This window comes from Pseudonaja textilis, chromosome 2, assembly GCF_049901715.1.
Source record: "Pseudonaja textilis isolate UNSWEBS1 chromosome 2, rPseTex1.2, whole genome shotgun sequence".
NCBI lineage: Eukaryota > Metazoa > Chordata > Lepidosauria > Squamata > Elapidae > Pseudonaja > Pseudonaja textilis.
The window spans coordinates 48,420,443-48,444,364 of NC_141991.1; the positions used below are offsets into that span (position 1 = coordinate 48,420,443).

A 23,922-nucleotide genomic window follows, 5' to 3' on the forward strand; every position below is an offset into this window, starting at 1 on the left:
CTTTTTTCACTTTCTCTTTCTGGGGTTACTGTTTAGTTACAAAATTCCAGTTAAAATGTATCTTTTAGAAGTCTTGTTAGTATTTAATCAGATTCTTTTAAGTTCTAGGCAGTCTCCTCCTTCCGAATCATGCTCTTATTCTTTTCCTCTCCCTTCCCACTTACAGCAAGAAAAAAAAGTTGGTTTTTTTTAGTGTTCAGAAATCCTTATTATCCCCTTGACATTTAATTATCCAGTTTAATTACCTATTGATGCCAAAGTGGGTTTTTCCGATTTCTCATTCATTTCTGTTCACTGTCAACATTAGGAAGGAGAGTGAACAAAAAAAACTTTCCCTTTTCACTTTCGTTCGCTGCTTCCGACTCTTCTTTGGGAGCGATGTATCTTTTGCAAAATTTAAATTCCAGAGTACCTTAATTGTTGCTTTTTGTCCCGGTCAGCGAAAAACTTTCACTTCTTAACTTTCTCTTGCACTTTCTTTTCCGGCTGAGTGCTTCTTTGAGGCGGCCATTTCTGACCGCCGCTCTTACCGCCTTCAGAAAAGGGACTTTAGACAGCTGAGGAGGAGAGGTGTGGCTCCCCTTGACCCTGCCAGGTCTCCCCTGTCTTCACCACCTCTACTGGCTCGGGGCACTCCAGCGGTGAGCGCAGGCAGAAACCGCACACGATCGTGGATTCCTGCCTGCCCCGAAGCGCTGCAAACTGGAACTTCCCTTGAAGGAAGTCTTGATATGATGCCTGTGTAGTATCTTACTGATTTTGTCTGTAGTACCTCTTATGTAGGGCAGCTGTATACACACACACACACACACGCACACACACACACACACAGAATAAAGGCAAAAACAAACTTGTGAAGAAAACTCATTATTATGGAAAAGTACTTACTTCTTTGCCAGGTGTTCCAGATTCACCTTTCTCTCCCTAAACACATTTTAAAAAAACCAGAACGGTATTTGTATGCATCCTGGAGTGTTCTTATAGATAAATAGCAAAGTTTTCTTGGATCCTAAAACATTCATCACACTGAATTTTACCACCATTCAAGGATAGTCACCTAACCCTATAGGACATGGGTGTCACACTCACGACATCCAACATTATCATGTGACATAATGTGACTTTTTTCCCCTTTGCTAAACCGGGGGTGGCCAGCACGTGATGCATCCAGCTACGGGCTATGAGTTTGACACCCCTGCTATAGGGGAACTATGGCCTTAAAAGGAATATGAGAGGACTTTTCTGTTACACTCCTCTAATGAGATAGAAATCAATAAAATGGACTACTTTCTGGATACTGCTGTGAGCCAAATGGTTTAACGTAGATGTTGCTGAGTGAATTCCTTAATGTTTCATTGCCTAATAGAACACATTCTAATGACTCTTGTCTTCTAATGACCACTTATGAAGAAATCATCTACAATGATCTGCTATTCAACTTAAGCTATGACAGAAAGCAAAATTAGGTCTCTCTTAGATTTGCTGGTTCTTGGCTGGCAAAAGAATTATTCTCCTATGTCTCTCGACTGGTACCTAAGCTAATTTCTTGGCCTGCTCAACACTTACAAAAATATTTATTTATTTTTAGGAAAGGGCAACAAAGACAGAATATGCCAAGTGTAAAATGTTGGCTCAATGTTGGAAGGAAAATGAAGTGAGACAGGGAACGAAATCGAGACTGGAATTCCTAAAGAATATTCCTATTTTCTTTTTGGGTGCTGGTGGAATTAAGAACAGTTTTCCCAGAGAAAGGCTTATTTGGATTGGTATATTGCTCTTGGAAAAACAAGAAATATAGATGGTGCCTCTGATGGCATTTTCTAAATTTAAACATAGCCCAAATCTATTAGTAAAATAGGGAGGTGATCAGGGACCTTTCTTAAGGAATTTGGTTCTAATCTCTAGTTAAGAGATAGAAGTTTGGCTGAAATGCTGGAAGTATGTAAGAAGAAATACCTTTCTCCCATCTTCTCCCGAGATCCCATCTTCTCCCTGGAAAGTAAACATGTTATTCACATTTGTATTTCAGATTAGTTTAGAAGCATATGCTGTGATACTCCTTACTATTAGAAGAATGAAAGAAAATAGCACATTTTAATAATTCCCTTTATTCCCACCCCAATACAGGCCTTGCCAGTCAGACCTAAAGCCCCACTTCTAGCAGGTCAGAGGGATCAGATCCCAAACTCACATTCCTCCCATTCAGCCCAGGTTTGCCATCTTCACCAGGTTTGCCCTGGAAAAGAAATGGTGGAAATCAGCCAGCTAAGAGAGCTTTTACCAGCTTGACAGCAACAGGCCTGTAGAATTGCACAGGGAGCAAGGAACACACAAGATGGATGAATCCATACAGAATATATGACTTTGTTGCAACCAAGGATTAGTGAAGTAAACTCAAGTGAAGAGAAATTCAGTTAGATTCTTGTTGACAAGTCAGCTTTATCAGGTTCTGTCTTTCTGCAAAACTCTCACCCAGCAGCTGTTCCATGGGACCACAAAACAGAAAACTGGTTGACAGTGCAGCCATTTTGGACTTTCCTTTCTCTACGACTTTGTTGAATTCTAGATGACGAGACAACTTTCCATGTGGCTAATTACCCACAGACATTATAAAATCTATATAGTATTAATACCTTAATTGGTGCAGTTTCTATTTTTCTTCTTCCTTATCCCAGATTTTCTTTGTGTGTGTGTGTGTGTGTGTGTGTGTGTTGCATCCTTTTAAATTGTAAGCCTAAATTGGTAGATGGGAATTCAATTGCCAAAATCACCACATGAATGCAGCATTGAATACAATTTAATTATTAATCACTTTAGCCCAAGATTACTCTCTATTAACTAATCTTGCTATATTTGTCAACCTAAATATTTTTAAAATTTAAAAAGCAGAAATGGAAAACTTAACTAATATGTGTCTTAAATTTCTATATGGGTCTAGATAGCAAGGAAAGTGCAAGAACGTGCATAAGCTCACCAATGTGCCTACCGTCCCTGTCCTATTGTTTCTTTTTATTTTTCTTATATGTATCCATTTCATGTATTCATAACTATGTTTATACTTATACCTATTATCTTATAATCGCCTGACAAAATAAAATACATAAAGTAAGTAACAAACATTTCATGGCCGAGGTATTGTAGGTATTGTATAGTATATACAGTTGTGGGCTAATCAATTTGCCTTTATTTGTAGTCAACTGAATGTTGATTCACTAGATCTGTGCAATTTACCCAATAGCAGAGGCCAGCTGTGGTGATAAACACAGACATGACCACCCACGTAACAAATGCTCCTACTGGAAAATATGGATATTGGCTTTCAGCCCCATATGTTGCATATGGGTAGTGGATGCACATCAGTCTTTTAATCCATTTCACTTACAGGCGGTCCTGGAGATCCCGGTGGGCCAATTGCTCCAGGAGGACCTTGCTCTCCACGAAGACCTTGCAAGCCCTGTTTTTTTAAAAAAAAGACTGTTGTGGATATGCAGAATAAAATAGAAACCCTCCTCTTCTAAAGATATACATGGTAGCCAAATTTAGTTATCTAGGATAGAAAATGTGCCAACTCCTCAATATAAGAAAGAATGCTACCTAAGCAGATTACTCAGAAATCAATTAAACAAGAAGAAAATAACCGCTCATCTTATTTAGGCTTGTCAGAGGTCAGTGTTGTTGTTTTTTATACTTACATCTCGACCAGGGTCACCCTGCTTTCCTGGATCACCCTAAGCAAATAAAGCAAGGATGCAATCAGGAGTCAGGCATTGAACTGTGCCTTGCGCTCATGCCATTGAGGTTGTTTTACTTCCTTTTTTCTAGGTGACAAATGGCTATAGTGATGATCTCATAAAATCTACATAAACATTTGTACAGTAGTACCTAAGACATCCTTTCTTTATATTGTTCTGCTTAATAAATAATGCCATGAGAGTAAAACTTGCATATATAAAATCAATGAGCATGCTCCAGTAAAGACCAATGATAATTAATTTTTATATTTTGGAATGAACAAGATGATCCTCAGTGTGACTCCATTATTGTGAGCATTGCTATCAGTACAAAATACTTTTTTGGACTTAGCAGCAACTTCCCATAAACAGCTGACTTTGCTAAGAGGAATGCATCATGACTTAACAGCTGTTAAATCTAAGCTGTAGTCCTGATATACCTGAAGGCACCAAGTATCAGACTTACTCTTTGGCCTAAAGGGCCTATTTGTCCAGGTTTTCCATCCATGCCATTCCGACCATCCAGGCCTGGAGGACCTCGATCCCCCTGAAGAAAAAATTAAATGAATAAGTGCATGAGAAAACAAGTAGGAACTGTGGGGATTACACATTACTGCTCATGAGACAATGGAGACGGGCCATTTAATAATTCATACATAATCCACTTTTATCCATTGGAAGCTACTTTGTTTTGTTTTGTTTTGTTTTTCAAGAAAGAAAAAAACTGAAGCTTCTCTCTAAATTCTGTATGAAAATATCAGGTCTTGTAGCTTTATCAAAATATTTGGTGGGATTTCATGGCTTTCGCCAGTGTCTTTTCTTCCATCATCTCTTCTAGTAAATGACAAAATCAGAACTCTTACCTTCTCTCCTACTGGGCCTCGGTCTCCAGGGTCACCCTGCAAAATGAGACAGTTGACAGACCATCTAAGTAAAAAAATGGTTATGCAGACTGGGCCTTCTGTTATTCCGTAATCCCACAGGAAGCTACAGCATTACATTCCCTTCTGAAACTTATGAAAAGTGGGCGGAAAAAAGACTCACACGAACTCCAGGGACCCCTCTGGGACCTTCAATTCCCTGGAAGAGAGGGGATAAAGATGTCTCTGCAATTCTCTTATAGAAAAGGAATGGTTGATACCAGTTTCCTGAACTGTAGTCTTACAAGCCTTCCCAAAACCTCTTCCCGTCTCCCCTTACTACTGTTCATACTGCAAAGGACTTGGTCAAGCCATGATTTCTTCTTGTGCTCTTCATGTTTCATTCTCTCACTGCAGGAGAGAGTGACGCGCTGCCTTGAGAGCGCATTGACACTTACCAGCATATCCACCTTTCCTAATGAGTGGATTCTTTTCTGTGAGTTTCAGAAGCAGAGGGCTTACTCTGCCTATTTGAGTTTGAAGCCTGATTATGATTATTTTCAATCACAAGAAATTCTTTCAATACCAGAGAAGATTATCTGTTTCAAAAGCTTACCTCCATCTCAAATCCTGGACTTATGCTAGAAAGAGGGAAGGATTAAAAGTGCCAATGTGCCCCCACATGCCTTCCCTCCATGTTTAACTGCATGACTAGAACAGCTGAAGCAGGCGCCAGATTTCCTTCTTGAAAGATGCAGTGTAACAACTGGAATCCTACCCTCTCTCCTGGTAGGCCAGGTAAACCAACTTCTCCTTTTGTTCCTTTCATGCCATCCTCTCCAGGGTCTCCTGGCTCCCCCCTAAAATGGAAAAAGACAAACTAGCACACAAGTAGTTTTATTTTTTATAAGCTGAAGTACAGAAACTAATTTTGACGTATGTAAAGAATCCCAATTTTTCTGAGGCCCAAACTAGACATGGCATTAAATGCATTTTTACACAAATGGGCAGATTTTATTAAATTCCTTCAGCAGGTGAAGAAAAATACCTAATATCGCAAATTAAGCAGGAGTGCAGAAAAAGAATTAAAATATTATTTTAAAATGCTAGAACTAATTTAGATTCAGAAAACTGGTACATAAAGTGAGTTATGATAGGAATACATAAGAATGTCCAGCTTGAGAAAATGAATAATATTTTCTCAGAATAGCATGCCAGATATGCTGGAAAGGTCACTCCACACTGGGATATTTCTCTCCCATTTGTAATAAAACTGAATGAAAGTTATCTGATTTTGTGGAGTTGATCACTACAGGGAAGCAAAGATAAATGAAATAATTAAAAAGAATTTGAGAAATGGTAAAATGGTGTCGTGTAGATTAGTACAGATATGCACAAAAGTAGGAATCTATGGTTGGTAGCAGTTACACATCATACTCAAATGAACAGTGTGTATGGAAAGAACTTTTGATTAATTTTGGAAAAAATTATGCAGAGTTCTGAATAAATATGAGCTAGAGGAATATATACTGTATTCTATGGGTGACACAAATGCATGGATGTGAATGAGATGAAAGAGTATAAAAAAGTAAAAGGAACCAGGCACAAGGAATTACCGTAGTTTAGAAAAATGTTGGTTTCAAATATGTTCTCAAGTCTATTAATGGCAAATGAATGACTATAAATCTAAAAGCACGACTGATCTCATTCGTTATGATGGAAGACCAGGTGAATCAGTGAAGGAAACAGTGATGAGAATTTTTGAATATGGGGTTGGCCATCTTTTGGTTATGTAAAAAGTGGATCTTAGGAAAAATGGGTAAGCAAAGAAAAGAAAGAAATAAAAGAAATGAGTAAATATAGAATGATTGCAAGAAGAGGAAGGAAGAGTCCTCCAGGAAAATAATTTAATCTCTCAAACAGAATGTGTTGGTAGTGAATGAAGCAAAAGAAGATGAGGAAGCTGCTTGCAACAAAATACAAAGAATTATATTACATGCTTGGTAGAAAAATGAGGTGACAGGGTCATGGATGAGAAAGAATACACATGAGAAAATGATTACTGCCAGAAATTATGATAAGAGAAAAATGGCTTTTTTTCCCTTCTTGATACATTTTATTGTCTTTTAATTTTTTTATTTACAAGCTGCCTAGCATTGCTATGAAATTGATGAAATTGAACTTAAAATAATAAATGAATAAATAAAAATACATACACTTTTGCAAAGAATATAATCAAAATGAGCAAGAAATGGTTAACATTAAAATAATTAAAATGCATGAATGTTTTGTTGGAAATGTATTTTTTTTACACGTGGGGAAAGATGACTAATTAAGAAGTCTCAAAAATTGTGATGAGGTTTTATCCTAAAAGTAATTTAGTATAAAATTGAAGTAGAATAATGCGGGAAGGGTATTAGAGAGATTTGCATAGGAATGATAGCTATACCCAGAAGAAAGGAACTGAGATGCTATAAACATTTGTACTTGAGATAGATATAGATATGATGCAAAGTAAGTAATAAATGCCATGAGAATATTGAAAAATGATGATATAATTGGAGAAAGATTAAAATGTGGATTTTTTTTTGCTTCTGGAGTAGCTGTGTTATTTGTGCAATCTACATATGAAGTCTGGAACTTTGCCTGATGATTGGAAGAATGTCATTTTCCTTTCCTTATACAAAATAAAAGTAGCAGAGTGCACAGACAAACCACATGGGAATTAATTGACCAAGTGTGCTGTCTGGGAAGGCATACGGTAGAATTGTGATCTAAAGTGTATGAAGTGACAAGGAACAAAATTTCAAAAGTGCAGTGCAGCTTTTGTTGACAGTGCTGACCATAGTTTTGATCTTTAGCAAATCACTGAGAAATGTAAAAACATACAATTTTTGTTCATTGGAAGTGATTAAGAATGGTATATTATAGAAAGGAAACATATTCCCAAGTATGAGAATAAATAGAATGCTTAAAAAATCAATCAATATTGAGCCCAGATTAAGTTCATGATGTTGTTTAATATATTTAAACAATATATTAAATATATTTCTGAGGAATGTATGAGGAATGCTTGTGGCAACATTAGAAGTCTGCGCTTGGAGATGTAAATGTACACTTAGTTATGTATAGAGACAAGACTGTTCTGTAGTGAATCTAGATAATTTGAGGCAAATAATAGGTTATAACGAGGCAGTAACAAGAGGAGCAGGAAAATGGCACCAATGAGCCGACAGGACAACCCAGTTGCTCTATGTTTTATTTTATTCTGTTCTATTTGTTTTCTTCATATTCTATTTTATTTTACTCTGCTAGCCAATTTTGACTATTTTACTGCCCCCTGTGCATAATTAAACAATCACGACACTCTAAGCATCATAACATTTACATCAAGCTACCCAAAAACAGAAGACATCATGGTGAAAAGGAAAAATTGTAACAAAACAAATCCAGGCTTTACCTAAGTCATCAAAGTTACTAAAAATGACAAGACATGTCAAGAAAATGAATCCAAATAATCTAAAAAGTGAGAGGCATGGATCTGAGAATTAATCCCACTAAAGACCAATATTGTTTTGGGCAAGGAAAATACTAACATGAATAATTGCAAGCTATACACAGACAATGAGAAACTAGGCACAGTGGCTGAGTCTGAATTCCCTCTTAGAATGTTTATTCAAGAAAAGCCAGGGGATGAAGACACTGTAAGATGTACAAAACTGATCGGAAGAGAGCAGGCAGTACGTGGGCTATTGTGTGGGATGAAAGTGTATTGAAAGAAGCAAAAACAGCTGTGTATAAGACTGTGCTTCTGCTAATGCTATTATAGTCAGTTTTGAGATGGGATGATAGGATGAGTGCTTAGTCAGAAGAATTGTAAAAGTAAATTCAGTGTTGTAGGAATTGCTTACTTAACAAGTGGTAATAAAAGATGAAATACAACCCACGTTGGGACTTTATAGCAGGATTACCTTTTCACCTTTTTGCCCTCCTTCTCCAGGTCCCACACCAACCTGTAGACCAGAAATGAAATAGTACATCAGGAATATGGAGAATCAAAGTTTAAAACAACATACTGGAAACAAAAATATGGCACTCACAGTTTGGCCTGGAGGACCTGGCTCTCCCTGCAGAAAAAAGGGGACAAGGAAGCAGCAATGATTAAAATAAGAAGTGAGAATTTTATAGTGCTTGTAATATGTTTCTTTTTTTCCTTATGGATGGCATTATACACATTTAATAAATTGAAAGGTAGTTAGTTCTTATTTGGCATCCACAAATCACTGGAGGCATTCCTGAAGTATCTCTTTTCTGCAATTTATAGTGATTGCCCAGGTATCTGCAATTCAAACATAGTAAACCAAGAACAGGAACCCCAGAGAAGGCACAAAAAAGAGCAGCTTGGATGGATAGGTAAGCACTGTTACAGTATATCTACCTCTACTACTTCCTCCTCTGTGACTTCTGGGTCAGCTGTCACTTCACAGAAGTAGGTGCTACAGAGCCCTTGGAATAGGAATAGCAATAGCACTTAGATTTATATATCGCTCTACAGTGCTTTATAGCCCTCTCTAAGTGGTTTACAGAGTCAGCCTATTGCCCCCAACAATCTGGGTCGTCATTTTACCGATCTCTGAAGGATGGAAGGCTGAGTCAATCTTGAGCCGGTGAGATCCAAACTGCTAAATTGCAGGCAGCTGGCAGTCAGCAGAAGTAGCCTGCAGTACTTCACTCTAATCACTGTGCTACCACGGCTCTTGGAACCTAGGCCAGGGATTATTGCTGGTGACACCCTATCTTTTGTTTTCCTCCACATTTTGTGTGAACTAGAATAAGCATATACCATACCTGGGTTACAAAGATCTGGATGATTACTAGGTATCTGCAGAGAAGGAGCTTTTTTCTATTGTGGTAGAGAAGAAGTAGGTGTATATGATCCTATCTTTCCCTCTTTCATGCTCTAAACTCCTGCACTTTGGATGGGTGCATGGAGCTGGGGGTTTCTCAGCAGGGAGTGGGCATCTGAGAGATATGCTTTGAGGGTCACAAAGCTTTACTTATGCCTTGCCCAATAGAAAGGAATTCTTGCCCTTGTACCTCATGCTTTCAAGGATGGATGCAGAGGGGCTTTGTGCTTCTGAGTGAAACATCTTCTCAATTTGCAGAGTTCTATTTTTTATACCTGCTTAAATATCTCTATTATCAAACAGTCCTTTCCTGCCTGGGAATCACTTGCTTCCAACTTGTAGCTTCACTCCTTGCATCCTGGTTAAAAGAAAAACACTACTGCTACCCTCAATAGGCTGGTTCTATATTTGTGGTCAGTTTCAATATATAGCAACCTGGAGACCAAATAGATTTAGACTGGGAAGAACAAACTTCAGTAAGAAAAAAAGTTCCTTGAAAGTGGCATGATGACTTACGGGACTCCCTCGATCACCCTTCAACCCTGATGGTCCAGGGCTGCCCTATAAAAGAAAAGAACATTTTTGTAAACTGGGCAAGGCTTTGGCAGTCAAATTCTGCAATGGCACTTGAAAATGGGAATGAGCTCTTACATTTCTCCCATCTTCACCTGGGTCACCCTGGTCTCCCTTCTCACCAGGAAGGCCTCTAGTGCCTGGAGGACCCTATGTAATAAAAATAGAAATGAAGAATCTGTAGAATCTGATAATTCCATACGTGGAGACATCTTTTCTTGGAATTGGCTGGTCAAGGATGGGACTTGAAAAAATAATGCTAGAAAATGCTCCAACTGTATACAAGATTGTGGGACTAGCACATTATAATAAACTTTCAGTCTATGTAGGAGAAGCAGAAGCAGAGCCATGTAGTGGAGTTAAGAGAATAATCAATCTGGAGTCATTACATTGTCAGAAACAATCCAAATTCACACACACACTCTGAATTCTATTAACTGTAATGTAGTGCCAATTTAGTATTGACTGTGAGTTGACTGGATTCCTGTGTATAGGCTTGAGCAATAAATCTTTTTTGAACTGCAACTTAAGGTACGGCCCTGATACTTTGCACCTGACAGTCTACGGGTTTAGCCCCTGTGAGCAATGCCAATCCATACTGCTGATGCAAATCACCCTTTCAAGCTAGATGCAGAGAAGAACTTTAGAGGAGGAAAGTATTCTTTAGTTTCTGGCTCAGGCTCAGGCAACAACAAGAAAAGTCATTCATTTACTGTACTGCCAAACTGAAAAGATGCCTGGCAGTTTAATACATAAAGTATTAAGTGTGATATTTGAACTCAGACTCAGGATACATAATCAGTTCAAAATTATAATTTCCAAATGGCCTCCAAAGGCAGCCCCATGCACTGCAGTAATGCATTGCTATCCAACCTCTGTGCATCTACAACACTATATTTTCTTTTCTCATTTTAACAGAAATTCTTGGGTTGTGCTTCTGCAATACTTACCCGCGGACCTTTTTCTCCAGGTTTCCCAGTCAAGCCTGGTTCACCCTATGGAAAAAAGAAGGAAGTAAAATAAAAGTCAAAGTAAAGTGTAAAGTAATAAAATAAATAAAAGAATAAAATAAAATAAACAAAACAAAATAGAGCGCCAGAGTGGATAATAGAGAAATTGGGACAATTACTTACAGGGATTCCTTCCTCTCCTTTGTCACCTCTTTCACCCTAAAATCCACAGCAGAAAGATTACATCCGACCATTGCTTCTATCATACACTCTGTGTCTGAATATACTTAGTGCCCTAACATTGCAATCTGACATGTTAGCATGTCAAAAGAAAAATACTTGTTACAAATTCACTTTTGGCATCTCTTTCTGCAGGTCCATGGGATGGAAATTATTTCATGCAATCTTTTACATGCAGGATGCAGCTGCAGCATTTCTTATACAAGTAGTCTTCAACTTACAACAGTTCATTTAGTGACCGTACAAAGTTACAAAAGCACTGAAAAAAGTGACTTAAGACCATTTTTCACACTTGCAACCACTGCAGCTTCCCCATGGTCATGTGATCAAAATTCAGATGCTTGGCAACTGACTCATATTTATGATGGTTGCAGTGTTCCAGGATCCCCTTTTGCAACCTTCTGACATGCAAAGTCAATGGGGAAGCAAAATTCGCTTTACAACATTACTAACTTAACAACTGCAGTGATTCACTTAACAAGTGTAGCAAGAAAGGTCTTAAAATGGAGCAAAACTCACTGAGCAACTGTTTCGCTTAACAACATAAATTTTGGGCTCAATTGTGGTTGTAAGTCAAGGACTATCTGTAAATGGCCATCCAGCTTCATGTATGCCTAGGAAAATGAACCTGACCTTCCAGGAAGTAAGTTCTGCTAAACAAGTTAGACTATATTCCGGCGACCTGAGAAGAAATCAATCCAGTTTTGAGATCACTAGTGAGGTGATGCTCAAAGGTGATATGCTAATATTGTGATGGCACACTCTTAAAGGTTTCTATGGATGTTGTGTCTTTGCAGCTTTATCAGTTCTGATATTAGACATGATTGGGGTACTCTCAATCAATTATGTTAGTCGATAAGATTTATGATGGAATCCATTGGATCACCATTCTAACTGAAGAATATTTATAGCTACAGTACTACTGATACAACAGTTAGAAATATAGAGACAGTAGGAGTTTATAAGTAAATATTTATGTTGTCTACATGCCAAATCCAAGAAATGGTAGGGTTCTTCCTTTTCTTACCTCTTTTCCTCGTGGGCCAGTTGGTCCTGCGGGACCTGTTCTTCCTGACTCTCCCCTCTCCCCTGGCTCTCCTGGATCACCCTAAGGAAGTGAATCATCCCAAGGGGGAAAAATTAAGTAAATACAGAAAAATTCTGAAGAAAACTAAATCTAATGACTAACATTCTGGGAAATAAGTTGGGAAACCTTCTACTCCCACTTTGATTACTATCTAATTACTGATAGAAAGTAGCAGCCCCACCAAAACACCTTCCAATAGTTTACCAAAAGTCTATGCTGAAGGAAATCCAATGCATTCAGCCAGACCTATAACTGATGCAGAAGCCAGAGAGTGTAATCAGAGGTGTTATCCAGCAGGTTGTGAGCAATTCTGGAGAACTTGTAGCGGAAATTTTGAGTAGGTCAGAGAACCGGCAAATACCACCTCTGATTGGAGATTTTACAGTATCCTTCCCCTGTCATCCCCACCAAGACAGGCCCACAGAACCGGTAGTAAAAAAATTTGAATCCCACCAATGAGTGTAATGTGTCTGGTTGCTGCTAAAATCTGTGCCTCTCCATTAGCAACGACTTGAAGAACACTCCCAAACTGTCCACCTACCCAAGACTGGTTATGTATCATTACCATACCCATGTAAGACCCACCCACCTGGCCCAGAGCCCAAATCAGTGTCCTTTTCTTCCCTTCCTCCAATGCACAATAATCACCTTTGGGCCAGTTTTGCCAGCCAGTCCTGTAATTCCCTGAAAGAAAAAAGAAAACTGATAATTATTGTGAGTCAAATGATTAAGTCAGGAAAACTGCATAAGAAAGCTTGTTGCAAATCACTTTTAGACAAGGACTAAGAAATACTCCATAAAAAAAACTAGCAGAGCTTTATTACCTGTTAGTAGCTGCAAGGGTACATACATTGCTCTGCATTCTGTAGTGAATGCACAGAGAGACTGGGCCCATATCTACTATTTGTACAAAGACAAGTGATACTTGAGCCTTCTTTTATTAGACCTGATGGAGCTAGGAGCCAAAGCCTTGCACTTATGTCAGCTCATTAAATTGAAATGTAACTAGGGAGTCTAGTGGTCTATTCTACAGGGTTCCCTTCCCTTTCTGAATGAAAAAAGGGAGACTGCCAGAGCCTTAAAGATGTACCATCGGCATGAATTTAGGACTCACATTTTCTCCTTGTTCTCCTTTTGGGCCAGGTGGGCCAGGGACACTAAGACCAGGAGGTCCCTGAATAAAAAAAAAAACATGGAATAGAAAGACTTAAAAGGATGTCTTATATTCATATATGTATATGCATATCCATCATTATTACTAAGCTATCATCTTTAAGATCACAAATATTGAGAAGATCTGGAAAATGTTCTGCAATGAAAAGAAATTGAACCACAAAGAGTATTTGGAGGGGGTGGGGGGTATTCATCAGTGACCTGAAATATGTCTGGTGAAAGATCTGGCGAAATGGCATGAGAGATTCTTTTTTAGCAGGTGAGTCTGAAGGCCGTATTTGGAAAGAAGAAATATATTCCCCATTTCTATCAAAGAAGAACCACCATCCCATTCTAATAATGAAGCCAACAGTAACTTTCACAGCCATCTTAGCCTGGTCCTCACTTTTGCTCTCCAAGGCAGATAGTCCTACAAGGTAATAATATCAGGCTATATCTAAAAGTGAAAACAAGCCTTAACAGAAATCGAAGCAATTAACATCCTAGCTTGCTGTTCAGCAGGAAAAATTAAACTTTATTTATTTATTTATTTTATTTATAAAATAAATTGGCCACCCATCTTATTTCAGGGTTGCATTGATCATTTTATCAGGCTGCATTATCATAATCAATATATTATGATATCTAACCATAACCTTAAGTACTCACACGTTCTCCTTTGTCCCCAGCATCTCCTTTAAGTCCAGGTGGACCTTCAGGTCCTATAAGACCTCTTTCTCCCTGAAAAGGGAAAAACAGAATCACAATGTCAATGTTCCATAGTGGCATGACAATATTCCTACTTCCCATGTGACACATTTAAGTTGAGCATTGCTTTTTCTTATTAAATCAAATTACAAAATGAAACTCCTAGAAAAAGAGAGCCACAATAGTCCTGTGAAATCGTTTCTTTAAACCAATTCCCCTGCTACAACTAATATTAATTAAAATAGTGTAATCTAAACTGTGTATTCCTTACATCTGTAACAAGAGATTTGTTCCTGTGCAGTTACCTTGTCTCCTTTAATTCCAGAAAGGCTGGATGCCTAGAAGAAATATAAAAAAGATATTTGCCGAGACCTTTCCAGATCATATTCCAGAAATGCAAACTTGCAAAAAGGCACTTCCTATCAATTGTTACAATAGATAGGGTTGTATGAATGTTATACAGTTACGTTCCATAATTGTATGAACGTAACTATGCCAGGACAGATGGATAATGAAGTTCTCCATAGCTGACTTGGCCAGATGAAGAAGAAATATAGTCTTTTCTAGACCAGGCATTAAGCAACCAGAAAAAGAAAAAGAAAAAACTAGGATGAAGATGAACGGTGTTTTACCCACTCTAGCTGTTTATGATATTTATGATGGCTGATTACAATGGGGCACTTACCGGCAGACCGGGTATACCAGGTTCTCCTCTCTCTCCCTGTGGCAAAAAATGACACAGGAAACTTGTTAGGGCAGCCCAAATTGTTTAAGCTTACCGCAAGGACTTACCACTATTGATCTCCACTGATGACTTTAAGCTCATAACATCAGGCAAAGTATTGGACCTTCACTCCCTTCGCTCACTATAAGACCACACCTTAGTTTTATTGGGAGTAAAACTGGGAGTTGTGATCAATAAACTGGACTCTCAAGAATCCGAGAGTAGAATTTCATTGAGCCCATAGTATATGAAATTGTTGTGGGGGAACAGGCCACTTCATATTAATTTCCATTTCAGTAAGCTCTGGATACAGGAATGTGTTGTGAACTGTTTTCATCACACCTACACACCAGCCATTCAGAGCTCTATAGGTCAGACTTGCACAATTTGTGGCTCGCCAGATAAGTATGCCAGTATTCCAAATGACTGATAAAATCGGAGCCAATTTCATAATAATAAGAACTGGAAATTAGTATTAATATAAACAGAAATAGTCAAAAGCAATGCAAGGATTCAACTATTAATATTGTTCCTACATAAATGGGAATGGCAGGTTACATCACTAATTACTTTCAGATTCAAGAACCCTGCTGTGCAAACATATTCCCAATATAAATTAGAGCATTTGCCATAGGCTTAAGAATCCTTACTTGTTCTCCTCGTGGCCCCGATGGTCCTTGTATGCCCTATTTGAAAAATAAAGTGGGAGGGGGGAAGGGTTATTTATTCAGAATAACCATGGATCTCATACTAGGCAGCAGTAACAGGAGGAGTTCTTGAAGTCAGTTAGGTGAATAAAGGTGAATTATTGACCAACATTAAGAAGAATCCTTATTGAGGGATAATATAGGCAGGAAAAAGTATACCTGAGTAATGAGAAGATTCAAAGGGATTCATATATTTTTATTATTGCACAACTGAACTGCAGCATTAAGATTACTTTTTGGATGTCCCTTATGGTGGGAAATAATTCTTTTCGGTTTGGCCTTGAATATTCAGATTTCAGATGAACCTAGATCAAGAAACCTACATTTCTACTGAGAAGCTGCAACAGATGGGAAAGAGGAGGATGAACTGGAGAAGTATAAAGTAAAAGTTTGTTAACCCTCCCTACAAATCACTGATTCCTTTTGGAAATCATTCTAGGTCCCCACATATTTTTCCTCTGAAACAGCAAAACATGCTTGAAGAATCTGGGGAGAAAAAAAGTTTGCAGAAAAAAACTTTGTCCGTCTTTTACTTCTCCATTACAACTCATAATATTTCACTATCATTTGCCAATAGATCCCCTTATTCCAAAGAATAGAGTCAATTTTCAGTACAGCAAATCAAGACACAATTCCACATGTTTTATCCTTTTTCTAACCTTTTCTCAAGTTGCTTCTTTTCAGACTCGCCAAATTATCTTTGAACTATTGCACTCAAAAAGAGAGATAGGAGAATTGTTCTCAGATAGACAATATTTGACCAATAAGACCAAAATTTATTCAACACTACTGTCCCCCAGAAATAGAAAAATTGTTGATTTATGTCTAGATTTTACAGAATTATGAGATATTGAGATTTTAAAAACTCTCACACTTACATCTCTGCCAGGTGGACCAGGACGGCCTGAAGGACCTTGTTCTCCCTAAAATGAAAAAGTACTGTAAACATGTAGTTTATGTGAAATATTCCTAATTTTATCATCTGAACAAACCTGTCAGATAATTTAGACTTAGAAGCAAAGCTTTCTTAGTCCAAATTTTAATTTTTAGCTGTTAGACCATGCTGTTTTTTTTCCAGAGAAACATATCCAAATTACTGTTGGATTAGGTTATTCCTTGATATAATATGGGACAATGCGGTGGCTCAGAGGTTTGCCTGGAAAGCTGGCAGTCTAGTTTGAGATCTGAACGGCACATGATGTGATGGGGTGGGTTCCCATGCTCTCCCCAGCTCCTGCCAACCTAGCAGTTTGAAAGCATGCAAATGCAAGTAGATAAATAGATACCACTTTGGAAAGGTAACAGCAATCTGTGACATCATGCTGGCCCCCGAAATATCTTCAGACAGTACTGGCTCAATGGCCTTGAAACAGAAATCAGCACTACCCCCTATAGTTGGCAATGACTGGCGGAGTAAAATCTGCAGGAATCCTATATCTTTTTCTTTTGATATAATATGGTCAATTCAGAATGAACACACACACACACACACACACACCTTCTCTCCTTCAGGACCAGGCAATCCACGGTCTCCCTAGAAGAGTAAAGAAAATTTTGTAAAAGGTACATATCAGGCAAAATGCATTTTGTTTCCATAAAAAGCATCTCACAGCAATGGCTTTATTGAGCTTTATACTTTCCTATTTTGCTCATTCAGAAAAACTCTGAATCCAAATGAAACCCTTTTTTACATTAAGGATGGATCTGAAGATAAATCCTAAATTACATTCTAGGTACTCCAGTTCATAAAAATTTCAGAGAATATATAAAAATCTCTCTGGATGCCAACAGTGCATTTGACTTCACTGTAAAATGATGGTAACTACATTAACCATGAATTGTTATATAAGAAATTAGAAACATCAAGTTATGTAATTCACACATATACAAGTTGGTCCTTGGTTTGAAAACTTGATCCAAACCACTTGCATGCAATCTTCCATCATTAACAGAGATTTCGTTCACAGCATTGCTCCACCCAAACCTTACCTTCTCTCCTGATGGCCCAAGTGCACCAGGCAGTCCACGGTCTCCCTATTACGGGGGGACGGGGGAAACCAAAATCAGTATTAGAAGTACCAACAGGTACAAATAATTCACAAAGGGACAAAAATAATAGCTGTAAATTAAATGTTTATTTATAAGGGCTCTCTAATCTCATCCACAGAAGGAACAAAAGTTTCCTATGAAGAAACAAATAAACAAACAGATCTCCCTTTTAGTGCATTTGGCTGAACCTTCTGCAGAAAATTTCCCCAGAAATGTGTACTATCAAAAGTAAAAATGAAATGTATACAATTGCCCATTGCCCATACAGACAGAAGATCTGTGTGAACAATGTTTATCTCATTCAGTATAGACATTAATGACATCAACAGTGGTGGTCACCTTTCTTATTTGGAAGTGTGTTATGGGCTTAGTCTTCCAAGTCTAAATGCAGCACTGGAATTTGAGCAACACCTACCTTGATCCCAGGTTCACCTGGAGGTCCTCTGGGGCCCTAAAGACAACAGTAACAACATTTTTGTTTGGGGGATTAGTGAACAATCTAATATACATTGTTCTCTTGGAACTAATTTAACCATTCTTTTAAAATTCAGTTAATAAAAACTTTGTAACAATGATGTACAGTAAATAGTAAATTTTGGTGTTGGTTTACTGTCCATATTATTATTAAATTGATTTAACAAGTTTATATAGCCACCTATTCATTAATGGAACTTTGGGCGGCAAATGAAAGATAAAACATAATACATAATCAAACAATTAATATTTTTTTAATTCAGACAAATGAATGCAACGTAAGAAAATGACTCCTGTTGTTCACCACTATATTACCAGCCATGGAAAAATGCTGAAAAATTAGAGAGTATCTTTGATTGGATTAGAGATATTTTAAAAGGTAAGAAATCTTCTCAGGGAAGTTTTTAAGTGCAGGACAAATTCATAACAAGAAAGGTATCTCTCAGTAATTTAGATCATGAATATTTTTGGATTTTGAAGATTAAACTCAACAACTTAATTTAACCTTTAATGAATGAATGAACGAGCACATGTATATATACACTCCGCCCCCCCCACACACACACACGGGTATGTGTACATGTGCATAACCTACAATCTCTAACATGAGCATAATATGCTTCTGATAGGTGAAAACAAGAAATTTTAGGATAGTCCCATTTACAGGTATTTACAATACCTTGAAGCATTTTAATCTTGATCTATGACATGAGACATGAACACTTAAGGCAAATTCTAATTTGTTCAGAAATAGTAACGAGTAGCACAATTGTGCAAGTTGAAGATCAAAGAACATTCCCACATGGCATACCGATTTTCAGGGTTTGAAATCACATTTGGACAGGGCTAATTTTCCACCCTTTAATTCCCCCCCCCATCTTAGTTTCTATTTATTATAATATACTTAGACAACCCATAAGGACCCCAGCTGCTTTCTTAAACTTAAATGGCAAGAAGCAATATTACTGAGTGTCATGAACAGATTGATGGAATTTAATTTCAAAGTTTTGGATGACAAACAATAGTTTTTCACATAAATATTAAATACTAGGCAGTACAAAGCTAGTCCAGCTAATCTTTATTAAGTTTACTCATTTAAATTTAAGTTGAAATGGTTTCTGCTTGATAGGCTCTTAAGAACATTAAGAGAGAACTTTTTTCTCTAAAAACTCACCCGATCTCCAGGGTCTCCAGTACGTCCAGGAAGTCCAGGAAAACCTTCTTCTCCATCTCCCTTTAACATAAAGCAAAGCAGTGGCCACCCATAATAAACTTAAGGAAGTTTGCTGGTTAAAAGCAGGAAGTGAAATCTACAGAATTTCCAGCTCAAATTAATCTGTATCAGCATAATTCTGGATTCATACACTCAGATGCACAACCTCTGCAGGTAGTCCTTGACTTATGCATGACTGCTTAATAGCCGTTTGAAGTTACGATGGACTCCCCAGAACTACTTACAACCTGTTTTCAAAATTATGACAGCCACACAGACATCTATCATCACGTGATCACATTTTGGGCGCTTTGCAAACTGGCTCACCTTTACAGTCATTTACAGAGTCACACAGTCAACTGAACTGTCTTACAGTGGGTTTTTTTTGCATTTATTTCCAATTTGGGGCAAAAAGCACCCAATGGATGCAAAAAAAAAAAGTCAAAAAAATGGGCCTGATCTCATGATGCTTCAACTTACGACCACCACAACTTACAACCACAATTCCAGGCTCAATACTGATCGTAAGTTGAGGACTACTTATTTTCAGAAGCAGCAACATGAAAGGCTTCTATCTAGAATTTTGAATGGGAGTCAACCCCTCCCGCCCACCAGCTTCAATGGAGGGCTCCTTTGATTAATCTAGACTCCATTCATCCTTTCAGTCAGTGAACAGATCCATGTCTTACCTTATCGCCTTTTTGTCCTGGAGTTCCAGGGGGTCCCCTAGGCCCAGGATCTCCAGGAATACCCTGGAGAAACAGAGGTAAACACAAAAGACCAAAGTTTAATTCTTTCCAATAAAACAGTTGTTTACTGATTTTGTTCATTTTTCTAGGGGACTCAGATGCTCTCTCTTATGACAATACTTTAGTTTCAGACCTATTATAATTTTCTAATTTTCTTTAAGTTTTACAAATGTTCTCCAACAAATACTTTAAAATGTCACTCTTGTTCCTTCTCATATACCCACCCAGTATTTCTCAAGTATTAATAATACCTACATTCATAAATCCCATGTTGTCCTATAGTCCCAAAGCTAAAACACGGCTAAGAATGTACTCACTGGAACACCAGGTTCTCCTCTGACCACACCCCCATCACCTGATCCAGGAGGGCCCTAGGAAGAAAGGAAAGGTGAGCTCTGGATCTCTGCAATTTCACATGGGGAAAATAAAGCACATTAAAAGGGTACAGGAACAACACAAAGAAAAAAGGAACCAAATCCTAAAGGGATAGAGAAAAAAAGTAGCAGGAGAGAAAAATCTACTAGAAAGTGGGGAGGAATCCCCAGGGAGGGAACCATAGAAGAAGCAGAAGGAGGGTGGAACAAAGTGAAAAGGGCAAAGCATTCAGAAGAGAAGGCAGACTTACATAAAGAGGACTGTGAACAGGGTTTTTATATATTTTGTGCTTGGCCAAATCCCTCACAGCTCTTAATTTGGGAACTTTGCACCACTCCAGATGTGCTCACAATCACCCAAGAAACAAAGTACTGTAACTCTTTGTCCTTTTGTTGCTTTCCTGAAGCACACTGCACTCTTTATGCTCACTTTCACTCAGAGCAGCACTCTTCTGTCACGTTTACTTAGAAGTAACATTTCCAGATTTTAGGGGAACTTCCTCCAAGGAAGTCAGGACAGAGAAATGAATCTTACATTCTGACCGAAAGTCCTTGTTGGTTTATCAGAGGTCCCCAAACTTGGCAATTTTAAGACTTGTGGACTTCAATTCCCAGAATTCCTCAGCCAGCTATGCTTTGGAGACCCCTGGCTATCATATGGCTGTTTAGCAACTGAATTACTGACTGATATCTCAGCAAATGCAGAGCAGGCAGGGAAAAGGAAGGAACACTTACTCGCTCACCTCGGTCGCCCTTCTCGCCCTGTAAATAAAATTATCATATATGTAAGCATATGCATTAGGCTCAGCAGAGAAACTAATTATGAGAAAGCACAAATATTGGGTAAAAGGAAATAGTGACTATATACACAGTGAATATGTAATTCTAGAGCTTATCCAAAAAGTATGGCAAAAAGAAATGCTTCAGGTATAATCTATACCAAGTTATTGTTATTATGTATTAGAGTTAGGATTTATTATTAGTTTCCAAAATTATTGACATTTGTTTGTTCAACTATCACCTTACACATGAGGATAATGGACATGGGTGTAGTGAAAAGCAATATATGGGATTGAGAGATATATGAAGCAGTTCCAAATTTATTGGAAGTATCCGAACATAGGAGAAATGCTCCTCTTTCAAAATGCCTTCAGTTAGGTCAGAACACCTGTTTGAAAACAAGCACTGTAACGCTATGAATCATATGGAGGCCAATTCCAGAGTATTGCATACCTGTGCAAGAAGAAGGAAGGTTAAAGACAAGGAGGATAGTTTCTACTTTGCCAGTTTGCTAACAGGGCACTATTAATGGGCTTGAAGACAGGGGCACAAAGGGACTTTATGAGCATACAGATGGACTGCATAGCTTGACTTCATATTTAGAAATGAGCATGGATAGTTTCAATTGTTAAAGTAGAAAATCACTGCAAGGAGAGGAAGTCCTACCTTGATAGAAATGCCAGCAGGCCCTGCTGGCCCACGAGGTCCTGGTAGTCCAGGGTTCCCTATAAGACCCCGGAGGCCTGGAATTCCTGGGCTTCCCTTCAGACAGAAAGAAAAAGACACTTGGCAAGAACTGCCTTCCCTCTGGTACTCAGCCAAAGAAGCAGGTATAAAGTCAAGCCTGCAATTCAATTACACACATCTACGGAAGTGACACGTGAAGGAAAAACAGTGGGATTTGTGACGAAGTAAATATCCATAGGATTGCTGTTCATGTTTTAAAGTGAGACCAGAAGTGGTAAATAGCCATAGGTTGTAAAGAAATATTTCTGTGTGGCAAGTGACACATACAAGAGGACCTTATGAAGGTTAGGATAGTTCTTCCCCCCATACTTCCATTTCCTTGGGAATCCTGTTTTCAGTTTCTTTTTCTTCCTTCTCCCTCCTATTGGCTGTAGGGTGTTACTTACTGGATTTCCAGGCTCTCCCTTTAGGCCAGGAAGTCCTCTTCCTCCATTCAATGGTATTCCAGGCTCCCCCTGACCAAGACAAAAGTTTAATATTACCATAGTACAGTTTAGGAATTAAATAAGAACCTATCTAGGTTGTCAAGAAGAGCATGGAAATATCTATATAAGCATAAACTGAAGAGATCACAAAATGTGAGTCACAGTTGATATTTACCAGGACTTTTCCTTATGCTGAGTGTTAAGAGAAGAATTGCACGAAAAGGAGAAATTAGATGGGATGGTGCAGGAACTATAACAGCCTGCAGCTATTAATCGTTTTACAATGTGTTGAAAGGCTGTCAAAATGCCTTTCTTCTAAGGATTCGATTTTCCTGCTGGGAGAGCTCCGGCACAAGGATACGGACAACTGCTTGAAAGCTGGATCTTTTTATTTTTTCATGAAGGCGAAAGATAGCAAGAAGTCTGCGTTCCTGGGCTAGCTAGCTTCGTATGGTAAGTCCCTGATTTTTATACCCTTTTTTTCCTTTTGTGTCTGTGTGCTTGTGTTTGTATTTCTTAATGTTTTAAATCCTGTCAGGGGTTGTGTTTATTTCCGCCGGAGGGTAAACTCCGCGGGGTGCGGAAGGCAAACTTTGTGGGGTGGTTTGATTGTTTTATCGGTTTTGTCTTTTTTAGCTTAATGGTTTCTTATATTTGTTTTGTGGCAATCTCCTGTCTGTCTCTTTTGTAATATATTTTGTGTCTTTTGTCTGTTTGTTTTGCTGATTTGGCATGTCTTGTGTTTGTAAGGGTTTTCTTTTCTTGTTTCCCTAGTTTTCTTAGTTATTTGGGCTTTTGTCTAAGGGGCTTCTTTAATACCTTTTATTTGATTCCTTTTCCTATGCAAGTTTGTTTTATGGCTGGCCTGATGTTCCCTTTGGGCTTTTCCTGCTTGGGCGACACCACTGTGAAGTGGTGTCCTTGTGAAGTTCCCTTTCCACAATTGAAACAGAGTTTTTCTATATATAAGAGGGTTGGAGCTAAGAGCTAAGAGTAAGATAATTTCTAAATGAGGAATCAGAAACCCACAGTTTTGTTTTGATTAAATGTGATTATTTGTATGAAAACCAATACCAGTAAAATATCACCTTGTAAACAGAGATGGGTTGGTAAAAGAAAAGCTTTCTATTGTATTATGATGAAGCCATTCTGATGGCAGATTTCATCTGAGAGTGTGAAGTATTCTCAGCTTTTTAAAAATTCTCATTTTAATGTAATCATCGCCAGATAATTATTTCCATTCTGAACTTACTGTATGATGCCAGAACTGTTACTTTCAAACATATAGTACAAAAATGCTCCCTTTTTATAATTAGGATTCCCCTATCAGCAACTCTGATGCTGTAGTACTGCTTAGGAGGAATGGCCGGAGACGCTAAAGCATACATTACACGGAAATGTTACATATCCCACCACAACAAATTATCCCTGTATGATCCTTTTCCCAGTCAAACTCTCAAAGATCCACTTAC

The 23,922-nt window shown here is 38.1% G+C and overlaps 1 protein-coding gene across 1 annotated transcript in view; it reads right to left on the bottom strand.

The window, feature by feature from the left end:
* The window catches only part of COL7A1 (collagen type VII alpha 1 chain), a 127,679-nt gene that overhangs the window by 53,330 nt on the left and 50,427 nt on the right, over positions 1–23,922 (bottom strand). Inside the window, exons 38-69 of the mRNA XM_087923796.1 lie at positions 22,412–22,480; positions 21,945–22,040; positions 21,234–21,260; positions 20,442–20,495; positions 20,065–20,127; positions 19,337–19,396; positions 18,104–18,139; positions 17,629–17,673; positions 17,138–17,173; positions 16,518–16,562; positions 15,583–15,618; positions 14,894–14,929; positions 14,514–14,546; positions 14,170–14,241; positions 13,463–13,522; positions 12,997–13,032; positions 12,289–12,369; positions 11,205–11,240; positions 11,022–11,066; positions 10,150–10,221; positions 10,015–10,059; positions 8,692–8,718; positions 8,562–8,604; positions 5,370–5,449; positions 4,776–4,811; positions 4,595–4,630; positions 4,198–4,278; positions 3,693–3,728; positions 3,383–3,454; positions 2,192–2,236; positions 1,957–1,992; positions 889–924 (exon numbers count right to left, since the gene is read on the bottom strand). Of these exons, the coding sequence (XP_087779922.1) occupies positions 889–924; positions 1,957–1,992; positions 2,192–2,236; positions 3,383–3,454; positions 3,693–3,728; positions 4,198–4,278; positions 4,595–4,630; positions 4,776–4,811; positions 5,370–5,449; positions 8,562–8,604; positions 8,692–8,718; positions 10,015–10,059; positions 10,150–10,221; positions 11,022–11,066; positions 11,205–11,240; positions 12,289–12,369; positions 12,997–13,032; positions 13,463–13,522; positions 14,170–14,241; positions 14,514–14,546; positions 14,894–14,929; positions 15,583–15,618; positions 16,518–16,562; positions 17,138–17,173; positions 17,629–17,673; positions 18,104–18,139; positions 19,337–19,396; positions 20,065–20,127; positions 20,442–20,495; positions 21,234–21,260; positions 21,945–22,040; positions 22,412–22,480 (1,611 nt within the window). The remainder of the gene's footprint in view (positions 1–888; positions 925–1,956; positions 1,993–2,191; positions 2,237–3,382; positions 3,455–3,692; positions 3,729–4,197; positions 4,279–4,594; positions 4,631–4,775; positions 4,812–5,369; positions 5,450–8,561; positions 8,605–8,691; positions 8,719–10,014; positions 10,060–10,149; positions 10,222–11,021; positions 11,067–11,204; positions 11,241–12,288; positions 12,370–12,996; positions 13,033–13,462; positions 13,523–14,169; positions 14,242–14,513; positions 14,547–14,893; positions 14,930–15,582; positions 15,619–16,517; positions 16,563–17,137; positions 17,174–17,628; positions 17,674–18,103; positions 18,140–19,336; positions 19,397–20,064; positions 20,128–20,441; positions 20,496–21,233; positions 21,261–21,944; positions 22,041–22,411; positions 22,481–23,922) is intronic.